We start from the raw sequence: 19,365 nt of genomic DNA, 5'->3' as shown, positions 1-19,365 counted from the left end.
TGTCTGTCTTTAAGCCATCCACGTCCTCCAGTAGTGCTGCTGAGGTCATGGCCGTGCTGTTCTTTCACATCATGAGGTATAAACAGGAGGACCCGGAGAACCCAGATAATGACCGTTTCATCCTCTCAAAGGTAAGTCCCCACAGGAGCCCGGAGCCTGCCCAGTGTGCTTCTTAAAAGTCATTTTCAAAGCCACCACGTGGCAACAAGACCGGAAATGGGCTGTTTATTTTTTTGGTTCTTCTTTGCCTAATGTCTTGAGTCTCTTCAGTCTGCTGTGACAAAATAGACGGGTAGCTTATAAAGCATAAATGCTTGTTTCTAGTAGTTTTGGAAATGGAAGTCCAAGATCAAGGCCCAGCATGGTTATTGCTGGTGGGGGGTCCTCTTCCTGGTTGCAGATTTTTCATTGTACTCTCACATAGAAGGGGAAGTAGTCTCCTTAGGCCCTGTTTTATAAGGGCACTAATCCCATTTGTGAGGGTTCTGCCCTTGCAACCTAATCACCACCCAAAGACCCCCCCCCCCCCCCCCCCCCCCCACCCCCGGCCAACCTCCTGATACCACTTTCGGCCTTAGATTTTTCAACATCAGCGTTTTGAGAGGCACAAATACTGAGACGATAGCACCTTGTAAAGATTTAAGAGATGTTCTAGCAAGGATTGCAGTAGTGGAAAGGATGCTTGTGGCAACTGGCCACCCTTCCTTTCCTTTGTTGGTGCTCTGCCTTATGCCACCTAGCACTAAAGCTCCCCCCCCCCCCCCGGTCCCCAGCAGGGTCATGCTCCCATCTTCTGCCACCTGGGTAGAGGTGGGCAACATTAGTGGATCTATGTTGAGCTCAAGGAAAATTGAGTTGAATTTGGAGGGATATTCCACCCGACAGTTAGCTTTATTTTCTATCTCTCAGTAAATGTGATCTGACACAATGGGAGGATTTTCTCGTTACACTAGGCGTAGCACCAGGTATTTCATGACATGAGGGGCAGGAAAGGGGGGAGTAATAGTAAAAAGCAGGGTTGATCTAAAAGAACATTCAGTTCTTTTGATGTTGTCTGAAAGTTTGTGGTGTTCTGAGAGAAACATTTAAAATTCAGCCGGCGTGTACAAATAGAAACCTCAGATCTGGGTAGTGGATGTTAGTTTAGAGAATAAAGTCAGAATATGGGCATGGCTGAAGTACCTGGGGTCATATTTCTGACCCATGTCTTGGTGTCTGAAATGTGATTTCAAATGAGGTTTGGCGAAAGATAAAATTTCTGAGCATGTAGTGTAGAAAAAGCAAGATGAAGCAAAAGTGGTTCCTTAGCAACAAACCTAGGTGAAGGGTATATGGGATTTCGTTGTACTATCCTTACAAGTTTTTTATAAACTTGACTTTTGCAATAAAAAGTAAATGGGGGCGCCTGGGTGGCTCAGTGGGTTGAGCATCCGACTTTGGCTCAGGTCATGATCTCACGGTCTGTGGGCTCTGTGCTGGCAGCTCAGAGCCTGGAGCCTGCTTCAGATTCTGTGTCTCCCTCTCTCTCTGCCCCTCCCCTCTCATGCTCTGTCAAAAATATTTTTAAAAATTTTAAGTAATAAATGCAGATGTACAAACAGCATGCGCACACAGATCTCTGGTTTAAAACCTGTAAGATGGGGTGCCTGGGTGGCTCAGTTCAGAATTCGACTCTTGATTTCGGCTCAGGTCATGATCTCAAGGTTAGCGAGTTCAAGTCCCACATCTGAACTCTCTGCCCCTCCCCTGTGTGTGTGCTTAGTCTTTCAAAACTTAAAAAAAAAAAATCAAACTGTAAGATGGCTGGATTGTCCTGTAACTGTTGCTGTCTTAGTGGGATAAAGAGGCTTTCTGGCATGCGGTAGCAGGTTGGGCACTGTTCAGCTGCCAGAATTTATGGATTCATCAGATTTAAGAAGCAGGTGAGTTTGGAAGGAAAGAGAAAACACCTAGGAGTGTAGTTCGTCTTGGCATTGGCTGACAATGGAATAAATGGACTTGCTATGGCAGAAGAGCCACAGTCTTCACGATTGGTACTCCTGGGATGTGAATGTCCGGCACCAACAACTGCATCAGGAGGCTCACTGTTAAGGCCTGGCAGTATCGGTATTGCTGACTATGAGGTGCTGTGAAGGCTTCTGGGGAGGCTTTTGTGATCCCTGTATATCCACTTCTATCTTGCCGCAGGGCCTTGTTTTTTATCAGCTGTTTCTCCAACCAAGCAGGCCAGAGAAGTAACCAAAAGTTCTTTTTGTAAACTGGTTCTTCAAGCGTATTTTGTGCCAGAACAAAGGTAAGAAGTGCCACCTGAAAGAGCAGTCTTTTCCCAGTGTGCATAGATAGCACCTCGTATGCATTCTATTGTAGCTCTTGCTGCTCCCCCCAGTCGTGAGTGTATCCCCCCTTGCCACAGTGTAAGGGTTCTTGGGGAAGGTAAGGGAACCCATGTGGGGTGCCTCCACCATGCTGAGCGTTGTGCTGGTGCTTGCCAATCTTCTCAATCCTACAGTGTCCTGATGCCTGAGGGGGACTCTTTAGCAGAACTAGAGACATCAGGAGAGACTTCAGCGGGATGGTTCTGCAGGGCTAGGAGTACAAAACAGAGGGAGTCTCTGGGGGCACAAAAGTGTGAAGAAAGCTAAGGACAGTTAAGAGCCCTGGGCGGAGCACGACGAGAGAAGGATCAGAGACTAACAAGTACCGTTGGCCCATCCTTGGTACAAAACACCTCATTATTTGCTTGAATGGAGGGGACATTTGAGTGGAGGACGAGTCAGACAGGAAACCTGGGTAACCAGCATGTTGGATGGGCTTGAGCATCCCGGATCCAAGGGAAGTGAGGGTGGGAGGGTTTACTAGTTGAAACAGACCAGGAAAGCCTCGAAGCTGACATTTGAGCAGAGACTTGGGGTGGGGGGGGCGCGTAGTGAGAGGGAACTGTGTGCCTGTTTAGACTCCTGCACTTGGGGGATAGGGAGCTGTGAGTGCTAAGGCCCTGAGGCAGGTGTATGCCCAGGGCATTCAAGGGATGCAAGAAAGCCAGGGCATCCAAAGCGATGGCAGGAGAGAGTAGGACATTATGGGGGCTGGAGAGTGGTGTAAGAACTTGGGCTCTACTTGGCACAAAATAGACCTTGGACAGCTCTCTGCAGGGTGAGGAGTGGACCTAGGTTTTGACAGCCTCCCCCTAGTGGCTCTGTTGGGAATAGGTATGGGGGGAAGTAAGGAGGTTAACTGCAGTGAGAATTGAGATGTTTGTGGTCAGTTTAAGATGGTGGCAGGGGAAGCAGTGAATAAGTTCAGTGTGTCTTCGGAAGCTTGGGACCTTTGACACTGCCTTGTGGCACTCAGAGGGCATTATCTTTATGGATAGTAGTAGCCTGTGCATAGACACAGGAGGAGGGGAGAGGAAGCAGTAGTGTAAAGTGATTCATCTCTGGCATGAGCACTTACAGATGACTGCTTCTGAAATCTCATTTGACCTGAGTTTTACAAACCAGGGAAATTGTAGTCTTCAATTGGGGGGGGCGCAGGGCGCAAGTGAACGAGGGGCAGAGAATCCCATGCAGGGTCCACACTGTCAGCACAGAGCCTGAAGTAGGGCTTGAGCTCACCTGATGCAGGACTTGAACTCCTGAACCATGAGATCATGACCTGAACCAAACTCGGATGCTTAACCAACTCAGCCACCCAGGAGCCTCCATTTTCTTAAAATGTTTATTTTTGAAGGGGAGAGAGTGCAAGTGGGGGAGGGGCAGAGAAAGAATCCCAAGCAGACTCCACAAACTGTCAGCACAGAGCCCACCTCGGGGCTCAGTCTCACCGTGAGATCGTGACCCAAGTGAAGATCGAGAGACGCTTAACCAACTGAGCCATCCAGGCACTCCGGTGTTTCAGAACCCGCATTTTCCAAAGAGATTGAACATCTGGTTTGTGCAGGACTACACGAAAGGCTTTGTGAAAATGGCAAGGCTCATGCTTATATTTTCTGCTTTGCTCTTAGGCTCTGTTTAGGCTGCTGTGTGAAGAAATTTCCCTTCTCTATAATTCCACAGGTCCAGCTGACCTTGGATTACCTATGGCTCCCCCTGTGTTTGATGTTGATCTGAGACTTGGGGTGCTATGTGGGTGTGGTAAAGAGAAATCCACCCCAAAGGGTGGGAGGGGCCGTGCCAGAGAGCAGCCTGTGCTCCATGCTGGAAGTTGGACTGATAACTTGTGTCCTGTAGGTATGTCTAAGTTCATTTGGTCCCTTCTCTTACAGAGGCTGTCATTTGTTGATGTGGCAACTGGATGGTTTGGGCAAGGACTGGGGGCTGCTTGTGGGATGGCATATACTGGCAAGTACTTTGACAAAGCCAGGTAAGGCTCTTATCCACTATTTACCTGTCCCCCACCACACCCCTCAGGCACTTTGGCTTTACTTATGGTTTACTAGTTTGGGAAGACCGTGATTGTTTAGAAAGGCCAGGTTCCCAAGTGTTCTAGCAGTAGAAAAATTGTGTTTCTGTAAACTGTTCTGGCTTCTCTGGTTGGATTCTAAGTGCTGCCTGTAGTGTATAGACTGGTTTATTTCTGTTGCTCTCTAAGAGTGACATGTTTGTGTTTTCCATTTCTCCTGAGCCTCATTATAGAGCTAGTAGCTGGTACATTTGCGACTCGTTGGGCCCCATTGTATGTTAACAATCAAAGAGTTCCTTTTTTAGAGTGGTTCCACCAGTGTCTTTCCTACAGGGGTGTATGCCCAATTGCCGCTGATGTGTGAGCAAGATGGGGGTGGTGCTGGGGGTCCCCAGGGTTGGCCGTGTTGGTGTGCATGTTCTCCCGAGATGCACCGGACGTGCCTGAGTCCAGATCCAGTCACATCTTGGTTCCATCCCAGGTGGCCCCTTTGGAGGCACTTGGTTGTGCTTCCTCCACTGCTCAGGCAGCTACCCTGTTCCATCTCCCAGGAGTCTGTTAACGTTTTCATCTCATTATTGCCTGTATTAGTTCCTATCCTGTAATCAATTTTTAAACTTTTTTTTTAATGTTTATTCAGAGACCAAGCGTGAGCGGGGGAGGGGCAGAAAGAGAAGGAGACACAGAATCTGAAACAGGCTCCAGACTCTGAGCTGCCAGCATAGAGCCTAATGCAGGCTTGAACCCGTGAACCATGAGATCATGACCTTAGCTAAAGTCAGCCGCTTAACCGACTGAGCCACCCAGGCACCCCATTAATCATTTTTTTAAAAACTTTGCAGCGTTTTGGTGGGGTCTAGGTTGTGTCTTATTGGTCTTAACGTTTTTGTGTTTTTGTTGTGGAGAAGTTCACGGTTTACAACAGAACGTATGCTCCTGAGGTACAGTGTTTTGTTGTGATTGTTGTAAATAAATTTGTTAGATTAGAAATAGTGGTTGTGCTTAAAACGGAGCTTACCAAGAAACTGTATGTATGAATGTTGCTTGGGTGTTTAAGGGGCTACTTTCTCCACATCCCCTGTTGTTTGTGGGTCCCAGAGATGTGGCAGAAGAATGCTAGAATAAGAAAACTAGCCCAAAAATCCATCTTGTGAGGCCCAAGTTTTTAAAGCTGTTTCCTTAGCTCGTAGAGTTTGGACAGAACTGAAAAGAAGAAGTTTTAGGAACGTAATGATGTGTGAAGCAACTATTTCATTCTATTCCTTTGTTTTTCTCCATGAAATACATTTGCTTGAGTGCTCCAGAAGAGCCCTAAGCAGGGTCTTAACCTTTCTTGGCTTGCCCTAGCTACCGGGTGTTCTGCCTCTTGGGAGATGGTGAGTCCTCAGAAGGCTCCGTCTGGGAAGCATTGGCTTTTGCTTCCCACTACAATCTGGATAACCTTGTGGCCATCTTCGACGTGAACCGCCTGGGCCACAGTGGTGCCTTGCCCGTTGAGCACTGCGTGGATGTCTATCAGAAGCGCTGCGAAGCCTTTGGGTAACTGTGTCCTGTTTTATGTCACCCTTTTGCCCCATTCCCACTTCACCTTGTAACCTAGCCTCCTCCTGGGTTGACAGGTGGAATACTTACGTGGTGGACGGACGCGATGTGGAGGTACTGTGCCAGGTGTTCTTGCAGGCAAGTCAAGTAAAGAACAAGCCCACTGCTGTAGTTGCCAAAACCTTCAAGGGCCGGGGCACTCCAAGTAAGCAAATGTTTCTTTTCTGCTCGGGGTTATTGAAAACATCTGTCTGCACAGCAGTGTGGCAGGAGGAGACTCAGTCTGGCCAGGCAGACATCTGGCTTAATGCTCAGTGATCCCACCTGTAATGTGCTGGAGGCCCTTGCTCTCCTTGGTCCTTACACATAGTGGGTCTGGTTAGGGTTGGAGGGGAAGCCCAGACCCCCAGCAAGTGAGCAGTGATTTTTCCGTGTGCAGGAGGGAGTAGCTAGGAGGATAGTCCATCAGAGGACTGGCAGAGAGCGATTTGCATAGAAGTGCAGAGTGAGAGAGAATGCTATTATATGCGTGAACAGATATGCAAATAAGGGCATGTACACTTGTCTGTGCCCACACTCTCTGGGAGGACACCTACAGACCTGGTGATAGTGGCACTCCTGGAAAAGGTACCTGTGGAACTGAGGGTCAGGGAAGGAAGACGGGGTTTTGAAAGTCTGGCAGATTTCAAAGCTGTACCTGAAGTCATTCAAGTATAAATAGTTGCAAAGGGTGTGATTCCTGCTTTAATATCTGTGCTTTAGAATAAAACTTTCATGACTTTTCCTTAAAATACAGTCTTACTGTGGTGTCCCCAGTTCAGTAAATGACCACTTGACCAGTTTGTTCCTGGGAGAATTCTGGGTATTATCCTTGCCTTCACCTCTCCCTTATGTGCCCCCTACATGCAAACACAGTCTGTCATCGATTTGGATTGATTCGGGTTGATCTCAGATCTGCTTCTTGCTCTCCGTTTCCCATGCTCAGACCCAAGTCCTCTCTCCCTAATTATAGTCTCCCCAAGCCAGTCTCCACACGGCTGCCATGGTGGTCTTTGTACATTTAAGAGCTCATCAGTCACCTCCCCACTCCAAATTCCTCTGTGGTTTCCTGTCTTGATTCTGACAAAACTCAAACTCTTTATACGCACAGGATCCTCCATGGTCCACCCTGCCTGTCTCTCCAGCTTCCTATCCCACACTCCCCCCTCCATTCACCAGCATATGGGCCAGTGCCTCCCCCCAAGAGCCTCTGGGCCTTTTCAGGCTGTCCTCTGGGGCTGCAGTACCAACTCGGGCTCCCTGTGCCAGGTTTTTATTCTTGTGAGTCCTCAGCTAATATCTTTTCCATAAGGATGTCTTTGAGATGATCTAACAGACGCTCCATTATGTACTTCTGGAACAAATGTCTTTTATTTGGTTGCAGGTATTGAAGATGCAGAAAATTGGCATGGAAAGCCAATGCCAAAAGAGCGAGCTGATGCAATTATCAAACTAATTGAGAGCCAGATACAGACCAACGAGAATCTTGACCCAAAACCCCCTATTGAAGACTCCCCTCAAGTCAACATCCTAGATATAGAAATGATCTCTCTACCTGCTTACACAGTTGATGAGAAGGTAGGCAAACTGTTTTTTTTTTTGTTTTTTTTTTTTAATACCCAGGACTCTTCATTTACTCTGATCTCCATGGATGAACCAGTTATTAGATTGCATGACATTTAACTAAAGGTTATATGCAATAAAAATAGGTTTATCTTCTCTTTTACTATTTCTGATTTTTATTTCAAATTTCAGTCTGAATTTTCTTACTAGTCAATTGATACTTCTAAGCGTCTAGTGCTGTGTAGCTTTTGCTTGCAAAATTGTGGTGTGGCAGTCTACTCTGTGTGAAACTGCCACAATTCTGTGTCTACTTTAAGGGTTGGGGCCTGGCTGGCCAAGGTTTCGAACTTACCCCTGGATTACAGAAAGAAGTAGGTCAATTCATCAAAGACCAATTCTTCAAAAGAAACAAATTAGGTATGAAACCCTGCCATAATAGCAGACCCCAAATAGGCAGAGTCCTTCAGGACCAAAGAAAAACAAGGTGATGAACCCAGAAGGAAAGAATTGTTTAGCCTTCATTTATTTATTTCGAGATCTTTAGAGTGTTGCTTATGTTTTCTTAGCCTGGTAATAGGGGTTAAAGTGAATTGATTACACCAGAAATTAGGGGGGGGGAAAAACAGAAGAAAGGTGTTAATCAGGAAAATGCACATATTAATGAAGGGCACCACTTTAACTGTTCATACTCTTAGAACTAATAGTACAACTCCTAGGAATTTATCCGGCAGAACTATCTATGCAAGTGTGCAGTTATGTCTAGAAGAATGAATGTTGGGGCATCTGGGTGGCTCAGTTGGTTGAACATCTGACTCTTGATTTCAACTCAGGTCATGATCCCAGGTCACGGGTCAAGCCCCACATCAGCTCAGTGCTGAAAATAGAGCCTGCTTGGAATTCTCTCTCCCTCTGCCTGTCTCCCCCCACCTTAAAATAGGTAGTAAACTGATTTCAGCATTGAATGCTTATGGAATTGGAAGAACCCAGCAAGAGGCTAAGAGTTCACCCAATTACTAAATTTTTCAAGTTGTAAAGCAGCATAAAATTGTTTTTGTGTAGAAAACCTTAAAAGGTGGGGGGCATCATATATATTAGAAACCATTGAAAAGTGCAATTTGGAGAAATGACACCAAATTGAAGATGAAGGTGGGATTTTGAGAACTTTTTTTTTTCTTTATTTTTTGAGAGAGAGCAGAGGAGGGGCAGAGGGAGCAAGAATCCCAAGCAGGGCACGAAACAAATTATGACCTGAGCCAAAATCAAGAGTCCAAACGCTTAACTAAGCCAGCCAGGTGCCCTTGAACTTCCATTTTTTAAAAAGAGGTTATGTTTTTTTATGAACAGGAAAAAATTAAGTCCGGTTCATAAAAAAATGAATGAGTTTAAAAACCAAGTCAGGGGCACCTGGCTGGCTCAGTCAGAAGAGCATTAGCTCTTGATCCTCAGGGTCCTAATAAGTTCAAGCTCCACATTGGGTGTAGAGAGGACTTAAAAATAAATGGACTTAAAAAATGGCGTGCCTGGGTGGCCCTGTCAGTTAAGCATCTGACTCTTGGTTTTGGCTCAGGTAATGATCTCCTAGGTTTGTGGGTTCAAGCCCCGTGTTGAGCTCCACACTGACCTTGCGGAGCCTGCTTGGGATTCTTTGTCTCCCTCTCTCTCTGCTCCCTCTCCCGCTTGTGCTGGTCTCTCTCAGAATAAATATCAAAGAAAACTTTAACCAATAAACAGGACTGATAAGACACTTCTATTAGATTCTTGATCTAGAGGTCTTAAACCTAGAGCCCTCTTCATACTTCGCAGTGAAGTATCTCATTAATCTGCCAGAGTGTCAGCCCCACTCTGGAAGTGTTCGCCAATGAGGTTAAATAACAGTAAAAGATTCCCTCCTGACTAGGAGGAAGACAAGCCTCTCCTCATTTGTAGGTGATAAAGTTGTATGTCTGGAAAACCAAGAGAATCAGCTGAAAACAGTTATAAATAAGAGTCCAGTAAAAGAGCTTGTATCAAAACTAATATATGGGGGTGCCTGGGTGGCTTAGTTGGTGAAGTGTCCGACTTCAGCTCAGGTCATGATCTCACGGTTCGTGAGTTTGAGCCCTGTGTCAGGCTGTCTGCTGTCACTGCACAGCCTGCTTCGGATCCTCTGTCCCCCCTCTCTCTGCCCCTCCTTGTGCAACCGCGCTCTCTCAAAAATACTCAAAAAAAAAAAAAAAACAAAGATTCACTCCTTTTTTATGTTAACAAAACAGATGACTTTTGTAATGGCAAGAAAAACTAAAAACTTAAATATATAGGAGCTATATTAAGATACTTTTAGGGGCACCTGGGTGGCTCAGTTGGTTAAGTCTCTGACTTCGTCTCAGGTCATGATCTCATTTACGGGTTTGAGCCCCATGTTGGGCTCTGTGCTGACAGCTCAGAGCCTGGAGCCCGCTTCAGATTCTGGGTCTCCCTCTCTCTCTGCCCCTCCCCCCTCACCACACTGTCTCTCTCCTTCAAAAATAAACATCAAAAATTTTTTTAAAAAGGTACTTTTAAAACTGTAGCCCCAAAAGAAACCCACATGCTTTGTATATATGAGATGCTCAACAAATATCTGTACATAGACCATTTCTGAAAAGATGCTACACAGACTCGTCCTTTCTGTCTGCCTCTGGGCAAGGGACTGGGTGGATGGCGGACAGGTGAGCAGGGAGAGGATGGCCTCTTCACCTGAGGCTTTCATAACTTGAATTTTGTACTATCTACATGAATTGTTTATTTTTAAAAATGTGTTTAGAGAAATGAACACAGGCTCATTGAAGAGACCAACCTTTTTCTTTAATGACTTTATTGAGATATGACTCTATATATAATCCATCCATTTGAAGTACAATTCAGTGGTTTAAAAAGCACATTAACAGAATCGTCCAGTTATCACCACACTCAGTCTTAAGCATTTCCATCACCCTCAAAGGGAAAAAAAAAAAAAAACCCATGCCCATTAGCAGTCACCCTCCATTTCCCCCAGCCCCCCTAGTAACCACTCGTCTACTTTCTGTGAAATTGCCTATTCCGGACATTTCATATTAAATAGTCATGTGTGAACCTTTTGTCTGGCTTCTTAGCATGATGTTTTTGAGGTCCATCCCTGTTGTGGCAGTACAGTATTCCGTTTTATGAATATACTATACATTTTGTTTACGCATTCAATCCTTGATGGACATTTAGGTTTTTTCTACTTTTATGGCTGTTGTAACTGCTGCTTTGAACATTTGTGTGCAAGGTTTTGTTGAGATCTAGTTTCCTCTTGGGTTATAACCTAGGAATAGAACTGCTGGGTCACGTGATAATTCTGTTTGACATTTTGAGAAAATGCCAAACCTTAATTTCTAGTAGAAAAACTCAATATTGTGAAAATGTCAACTATCCCCTGAATCCATAAACTCAGTTCAATCTCAATATCCTAATGGAATTTCTTGTTGGTATCATGATTCTAAAGTTCTATGTTTTAAGGGGTGCCTGGGTGGCTCAGTTGGTTTAAGCATCCAACTTTTGATTTTGGCTCGAGTCATGATCTCACAGTTTGTGGGTTCCGGCTCCACACTGACAGCAAGGAGCCTGCTCAATGGGATTCTCTTGCTCCCTCTCTCTGCCCCTCCCCCACTTGTGTTCCCCCCCCCCCCCCCCCCCCCGCAAAATAAACTTTTAAAAAATGTTCTCCATTTTAATTTTTGCACTGTGCATTATCAGTTTTATAGTTACAAAGTCACAGGCGTTTGCATTTTGGGAAATTTAAGTATTTTGATAAACTTCTGTGAGGGGTGCCTGGGTGGCTCAGTTAGGTAAGCATCCAGCTGTTTCAGCTCTGGTCATAATCTCACAGTTCATGAGTTCAAGTCCACAGCAGGGCCTGTGCTGACAGTGTGGAGCCTGCTTGGGATTCTCTTGTCTCCCTTTCTCTCTGCCTCTCTCTCAAAAATAAACATTTAAAAAATTTTGTTTTGGTGAACTATATGAATGGGGGCAGAAGAATAAGTTTTTTTGAGAATTGCTACCCAGTGAACCAAGGATGGGCTTAAGATTGGCTAGCCATCCATTTTTGTGACACAAAAGGAAATTATTGATGAATTACAAATTTGCTTTCTTCATTAAGACAAAAGACCATTTGTAATCCACAAAATTTCACCTTCTAAATCTGTTCTAGAAGACTCTACCGTTTGATTTTTTTCCAGGTAGCTACTCGGAAAGCATGTGGTTTGGCGCTGGCTAAACTGGGCCACGCAAATGATAGAGTCATTGTGCTGGATGGTGACACCAAGAGCTCCACCTTCGCAGACATATTCAAGAAGGAGCACCCTGAGCGCTTCATTGAATGTTTTATTGCTGAGCAAAACATGGTACGTGTACTGTGGGTGTTCCTCCTGGGTCTTCTCATTGACAGTGGCCTGCTGGACACAGGAGGCCAGCCCCGAATTACAGTTTTTCTTTCCATTTATAAAAGCAAAGGTACTGGAGGAAAAAATGGCTCTGAGGAAGCAAGTCGAGAGTAGCTAGGCAGTTTGTGGGGTAGCTTCCAGGACTGCTAGGATTCATTTGGAACAAGTAGTATTTATCAATTTTTTTTGATTGCCAGGTTTTAAAAATAAGATTTTCTGTAGAATCCAAATTTCTGGATTCTCTTAAAGAGTAGGAAGATCTGTCAGCACCGAGACAGCATTACCTCCTGCCACCAGTTGGCTGGAACTAAGCAGGGGCCCCCTTTAGATGGGTGTCCACAGCCGGCCATGTCCCTGCCTCTGGCCACCCTGCACTTTCATTTATGGTGCTTCTCTGGCCCTGTTAGTATTAGAATTTAAGCTACCCTGTTAGGTAAAGTAGATCGTTACATCTGTAAGCATAAATACGTTTTTCTCTAGGTCTCATTAAGTTATTTCCATTTTGAATGGAAAAAATACAATCCATCATTCTCCAAATTGAGTCTCTTATCAGAAAGCTTGCTCCCCATCTCATTGATTCCTTTAGTTAGCAGCCTTCAGCATATACTCTGTACTGATGGGTTCCCACAGTGGGAAGAAAATTAGTAAAACTGCAGCTAATAAGTAGTATCCAATGCCATGTCAAACCTGGTGGCTATGGTAGGAATGTAACCGGGGCCAATCAGGGATGGTCTCTCAGTTGACGTGACATTTAAGCTGAGATTTAAGTGATGAGTCGTGCACAGATCTGGAAGACAGCATTAACAGCAGAGAGGGCACAGCCATCTCTGCAGCAGGCCAACATTTGAACCATCTAGGGAGAAAAAGTGGCAGCATGGTGAGTACAGGAGGAAATTGGCAAGGTCACCAGGGGCCAGATCATATGGTGCTTTTACTGGCCACTTTCAGTGTCTTGGGTTCTTTTGCAGTTTACTGGGAAACCACATGATATGTTTTACAAGGCCCTGCAATGTTAAGAATAGCTTGCTGGGGGGCGGGGTGACAGAAGATGGGGACTTGGGCCAGGTTGGAAGTGGACTCATCTGGAATCTCTTTGGGAAGGAGAGCCAACAGGATGCCATAAGGGTGGGTGTCAGGGCAAGAACCAAGGCTGGCACTCGGTAGAGAGTGGTGTCACTTCCCAAGATGGACACGACTGGGGGAGAAGTGGATTTGGGGGCATGGGAGCTCTGTTTGGGCCCTGGGGGGTCAGAGTACTGGTTGGTAAGGGGTCAGGTAGTTGGGAGGATAAATCAGTTGTCTTCAAGTGTATTCTATGAATGTGTTTTTCTAAACTATGTATTCTTCTGCCTAGTTTTTTTTTTTTTTTAATTTTTTTTTTTAACGTTTTATTTATTTTTGAGACAAAGAGAGACAGAGCATGAATGGGGGAGGGGCAGAGAGAGAGGGAGACACAGAATCGGAAGCAGGCTCCAGGCTCTGAGCCATCAGCCCAGAGCCTGATGCGGGGCTCGAACTCACGGACCGCGAGATCCTGACCTGAGCTGAAGTCGGCCGCTTAACCGACTGAGCCACCCAGGCGCCCCTCTTCTGCCTAGTTTTAAGATAAAATTTAAATTCTTGTTACGAATTTAAGTAGTTAACAAAAGATAGTTTCCCATATATTGAATTTGAGGCACTTTAATACTCAAATTATCCAATTAAAGATCACACAAGGACTCCTTAGTTGTCAGAAGCATTTCTATCTCAATTCTTATTGCTGTTCTATTGCTGTAACTTTTTTTTATACATGAAAGCCTTTTATTGATAACCTGGAAGAGGCTGGGCAGAGAGTAGGAAGTGGGAAAGTGAGGATGGTATGAGAAGTTTTTTGTGAGGGAGAGCCCAGGTGAAGGGTGGTATCTGGAGGGGGAGGGGGAGAGGTAGAGATAGAAGATACGAGCATATATTCGAGTGGTGAGAGAGTAACACAAGAAAGGGGCTGGATCCATGAGGGGAGGGGATAACTGCACTGCTGGAGATGCCCTTGAGAACTCAGGAGAAGGGTGAGATTCAGCATGGCAGGTGGGCCAGTGGGCCGTAGGTAGGTGCAGGTACCCTGTCTCCTAGCCAGCAGGTGGGTGGTTGGGGGCCGATGGGAGAGCCTCTGTTGTTCTCTTCTCATTTCCCAGGAGATGCAAAGTGAGGGCACCATGTGAGGGAATAAGGAGAAGGGTGCAGAAGGGGACCTGCCAGGACTGTGGGGAGGGAGGCTTTGAACGTCCCGAGCTTTCCTGTCTTCTCTTCCCTATCTTCCTGACTCGAAGGAGCCAAGTCAGTGCCCCAATTCCTGTTATTTTCTGGAAGTTTGGGGGACATCAGGGGTTTGCCAGATTTCGGGTTTGCCCAGCTACGTGCCTGGGGAAGGATGAGAGGTGGTGGGGGGAATGTGGAGTAGAGATTATCCTGGGACACACTGTGTACTGGGGAAGGGAAAAGGAGGGGCAGGGTTCAAGCATTTGTTTTCCCTTTCACTATTGTGGTTTTGTTTTCCCAAGGCTTCCACATTTTAATATTTTTTAAATAGGCCAACTATTCTAAGGGTGTCTAATTCACATTTTTTATTGCAGGTGAGCGTGGCACTGGGATGTGCCACCCGTGGTCGGACTGTTGCTTTTGTCAGCACCTTCGCTGCCTTTTTGACCCGAGCATTTGATCAAATCCGGATGGGAGCCATTTCTCAAACCAACATCAACCTTGTTGGGTCCCACTGTGGAATATCTGTTGGTATGAGTTCTCAGTATCAGCATGTTTTGTTTTGCTTTTAGAATTTAAGGGTTTTTTTAATGCTTATTTTTGAGAGAGTGTGTGGGGGGGGGGGGGAGACAGCAGAGAGAGGGAGGCACAGAATCCAAAGCAGGCTCCAGGGATCTGGAAGGTCAGTTAGGATCCTAACCCACAGTGATGTCTCATGGGAGACATGTAGCAGTTAATTATGGCATTATATTGGCCCAAGAATTGGACAGTTTTGTAGGGCTCAGCTACAAGTGTGGGCCCTCCCCCCCATGGAAATAAGCTTTTGTTTATCCAGCAGAGGGCAGGTTCCCAGTTGGCCCTTGATCATGCGTTTTTGGGCCATGGCTTTGCTTTCTCAGGTGAAGATGGTGCCTCCCAGATGGCCCTGGAGGATCTGGCCATGTTCCGAGCTGTTCCCAACTGCACTATTTTCTATCCAAGTGATGCCATCTCAACAGAACATGCTGTTTTCCTGGCAGCCAATAGCATGGTATTTTTTTTTATTATTATTTTTGAGAGTATGAATGGGGGAGGGGCGGGGAGGCACAGAATTTGAAGCAGGCTCCAGGCTCCAAGCTGTCAGCAGAGAGCCCAACAAGGGGCTCAAACCCACGAACTGTGAGATCATGACCTGAGCCGAAGTCAGACATTTTGACTGAGCCACCCAGGTGCCGCACTAAGGTATTTTTTTTTTTTTTAAGGGGACACTTTAAGACAAAATGCTTCTGGGCTCCGCTGCTAGTTTGATACTGATGATTGGGTTTTTCCCATTATTTTCTCAGTGTAAAGATCATATTTGTTATAGAAAATTTGGCTGTACGATTCCTTTAAGAGACAGAACAATTACCCCAAAAAAGTGAGCATGTAGAACATAAACATGATCACGTTGTAAAAGACAGTACAAAAGGACACGGAACAGCTGACGGCCCATATGGGGCAGGGCTCAACACGGCAAGGAGAGTGCTCTGGGTGCTCCAAGGAAAGGGGGGCTGTCAGCAATGTCCTGGGAATGGGCTCCAGGAGGGATCAGTGATGTTGGCCTTAGACACATCCCATGCTGTCACCACCTCATGATACCCAGGAAGCTGGAGAGTGACCAGTGGGTGGCCAGTGTCTCCACTGTAGACAGATCTCTGAGTCCCCAGCCCAGGTCCGCCCTCTGAAACCTCTTAGAAGGGCAGGAGTATGAATTGTGCCCCACTTGCCCTTTTGCAAGTCTCCCACAAGGGCTGTAGATGGACTCAACCTAATTCCTGTCTAGAACCCAGCTGCAGGGCAGGCTAGAGGACAGTCTGAACCTTTTCAGCTGCTCCACCTAATGGTCAACAGACTCCCCTCACCACCAGCCCTGTGCCCACCCATGGCCCTGCATAGGCAGCCCTGGGCATGGTTGGGATAGAACCAGTGTTCCTAAACTAATAGCTTATAATGTATAGTTTTTTAAAGAATGAAATATTACGAACTATTATGGCAAAAATTAGTTGTTTAACGTCGTGTTCTGGGATTTTTATTAAACATGAGTTCATGCTGTGGCCTGCATTTGTGTCCTGCAGAGAAAGAACAAGTCCGTGGGTATGTGAGAAAGCTTTCCTATGTCACTGAATGTGATAGCATAGAAGGCTTGTCACTGAGGGCATCTGCCGGGGTCCTACATAGGTTTTTGCCTGGCTTGGTAGTGATCTGATCAGGTGCCACCTGACGTGTTTGCCAGTAGTTGTATAGATGTTTATCCTCTGCTCCAAAATGTGTGCTTTGTTTTTAGTGAAAAGAACTGTTTAGTCGTCTTCCCCCCCCCCCCCCCCGCTTTTAAAACAAGTTTATTAGTTGGAAATTTAGTTTGATTTTTTTTTTTTTTAACTGTAGCTCTGGTTTTAATTTACGCCCTAGGGGATATGCTATATTCGGACCAGCCGACCAGAAACTGCAGTTATTTACACCCAACAAGAAAGCTTTGAGATCGGACGGGCCAAGGTAAGATCTTAAGTCCTGTAGTGCCTTCTAGTATCATTTCATGTGGAGAGATCTGGTCTAAAGCTAGCACTAGGTATCCCTACAGTCAAGGCTTGATCCTTTCTTTGCTCTAGTTTAAAAAAAATTCCATTGTGACCTTTACCTGCTTTTCCTCAGGAAGGAGCATTCTATCAGTATCAGCCTAAGCAAACTTTTTCCCTTTCCAAATGGAGTCTCTTCTTTGTTGAACTCTTAAAGTGGTAACAACTTAAAGGTCCTTGAGTTGTTGGGGTGTAAATTACCACAGCCTGGAGCTAAACGAAGTAGTACAACCGATTTCAAATGAATAATGAATCTGTTAGGTTTGGGTTTTGCAGATCCAAGCCAGGAATAAAAGGGAACATGAATGTCTTGCCACTGGCCATTGTGTGGCACTGAAGTTGGTGGGATGTGGCCTTGCCCATGGGCCTTATAAAGGCTAGCATCACTGGGCACTTGCTATCTTCTGTGTTCTCGCAAAAGCTCTAGAAGCACAGGTTGGTAGCAGCCCTGTGTTGTAGGTGAGGGGCTTACTACGGGTTCACAGCAGCAAGACCAGGATTCAGACCAAGACATTGACCTGGTCTCTGTTGGGGGCCGTGTATGTGCAAAGAACAGAACCAACAGCGTCTGGGGAGAAAGTAAGTGACTCTGCTCCGCCACCTGGAGAGCAGAGCTCGCAGATGTTCTGACACATTTCCTTCCTGCCTTTCTTACGGCGTATATGTTTTATGTAGTTGAGATCATATTGCAGAAGAAAGTTTGTATGTTTTATCTTTTAAGCTTTTTTGGAATGTCATTCATACTTAAATGTGTGAAAGAGCACTAGCCAGTGTTGAAGGAACAACAGGTGACATCTGACTTGATTGCTACGAACTAAGCTGCTGGAGAATTCATAGTTTGTAGTGCTCAGAAGGACTGTGTCTGAGTACTACTGAATGGCTTTAGTGCTGCAGAAAAAAGCGGGCATAACCAAATGATCGTGACCTGCTGCTGGGTAGCTTGCCAGCACTGAATGAGAAAGCCGCAGTATTCATCTTCAGTGTTAACCACAGGTTCTGTTCCCCTTACTCTCCCGCGGAAACTCAAGGCTGAATGTCTCTGAGGGTGGAGGCGGGGGTCTCGGTGAGTGACCTGTAATTTGGCAGAGCTTTCTCATAGCTTGTCTTCTTTTTCCCTAATATTTGCCCTGTCCTGACACAATGAAGTACATTTCCTGATGGTAAAGGATGTGAGTTAAAATGTGTGTGATAGGGGCGCCTGGGTGGCTCGGTCGGTTAAGCGTCCGACTTCAGCTCAGGTCACGATCTCGCGGTCCGTGGGTTCGAGCCCCGCGTTGGGCTCTGGGCCGATGGCTCGGAGCCTGGAGCCTGCTTCTGATTCTGTGTCTCCCTCTCTCTCTGCCCCTCCCCCGTTCATGCTCTGTCTCTCTCTGTCTCAAAAATAAATAAACGTTAAAAAAAAAAAAATTAAAAAAAAAAATAAAAAAAAATGTGTGTGATAATGTGCGTGGCATAGATAATTCAAGGGCTAGGTTTTGCAAAGGGGGTGTGCGTTATGTATTTATATGGACGTATATGAAAAAGTTAGGATATTCTCAAAGAATGGGGTGGTTTAGAAGCCCTGAATGTTTGTACTGCCAGCAGTGCTTAAGCTACAAGGAAACCTATACAAAAGGATGAAGTGCAGAATAGTTCCAGATGCCTTTGGTTGAGTGACTTTGGAGGAAATAGAAGTCTATGGAAAAAAAGGCCAGGCCCCTGTCCTTGCTTACAGAATAGCTAGTTGGGTGAGCATGTAGGCTTCCATGTCAGATGGGCTTGGCTATTTGCCTCAGCCCTATCCTGAGCAAGTTCCTCCCATTCTGAGGTTTGCTTTTTCCAGCCACAGAATGAGCCCTCTAATGCATGGGCTTTATAGGGCATTTGGACATGCAAGGTGCTTTGCACAGAACATGTCGCAAATGCCCCCAAATTATCCCCATTGACGTGTTCATCGTCAGAGTCCAGTCTGTGTGCACGCCCCAACGAGATGTTGCGGGTGGTCCAGAAATAGTGCTGTTACAGACCCTCTGTGAGTGTGAGTCTGTGGTCTGCAACGTGTGTCCCATACAACTTGTTTCTGGCTCTCTGCCTTTCAGATCCGATTTGAAGTCCACCTTCTTTGCTAAAGGGGCATTTTGTTATTCTGTAAGAACTTAGTGATTTGGCACCATGTATATCATGAAGCGTGATAGGTGAATTTGTAAAGTGAATATGAAGTAGGATTTATCAAAAAGAGTGTCGTTTGTCAGTGTGTTTGATGCAGCTTTTTTTTATAGTGAATTATTAAGCAGTAAAATTGGTAGGATCAGGGAAGAGCAATGTAGCAGAGTGTTATGTTTGAGATGTGCTCCGTGCATAGTAACCACAGCTTTTTTGTTCAATGGGCATAATACCAGGTCGTCCGCCACAGTGTCAATGACAAAGTCACGGTTATTGGAGCTGGAGTGACACTGCATGAAGCCTTAGCAGCTGCCGAAGATCTTTCCAAGCAAGGTCAGTTGGTGGTTGGTGAACGTTGAAGTTTAAGCTGGGCAGAGGTAGGGCTTGGGCTGCCTCATGTGCCCCAGTTGGTCTTTTTATTCTAAGTCCAT

At 45.7% G+C, this 19,365-nt stretch overlaps 1 protein-coding gene across 1 annotated transcript; it reads left to right on the top strand.

Annotated features, from left to right (window-relative positions):
* TKTL1 (transketolase like 1) lies at nt 1-19,293 on the top strand. The gene is made up of 10 exons (XM_053891968.1): nt 1-131; nt 4,265-4,362; nt 5,749-5,940; nt 6,021-6,148; nt 7,367-7,560; nt 11,763-11,927; nt 14,576-14,732; nt 15,101-15,231; nt 16,629-16,712; nt 19,171-19,293. The coding sequence occupies exons 1-10, from the start codon at nt 48-50 to the stop codon at nt 19,291-19,293; spliced, it is 1,356 nt and encodes a 451-aa protein (XP_053747943.1). The 5' UTR covers nt 1-47.
* Nucleotides 19,294-19,365: the final 72 nt, after the last annotated feature.

The sequence above is a fragment of the Panthera pardus genome, unplaced genomic scaffold (genome assembly GCF_024362965.1).
Source record: "Panthera pardus isolate Hobbes unplaced genomic scaffold, ASM2436296v1 HiC_scaffold_27, whole genome shotgun sequence".
NCBI classification, from domain to species: domain Eukaryota; kingdom Metazoa; phylum Chordata; class Mammalia; order Carnivora; family Felidae; genus Panthera; species Panthera pardus.
The sequence above is the reverse complement of the archived record's forward strand: the minus strand, read 5'-3'. Positions and strand labels throughout refer to the sequence as shown.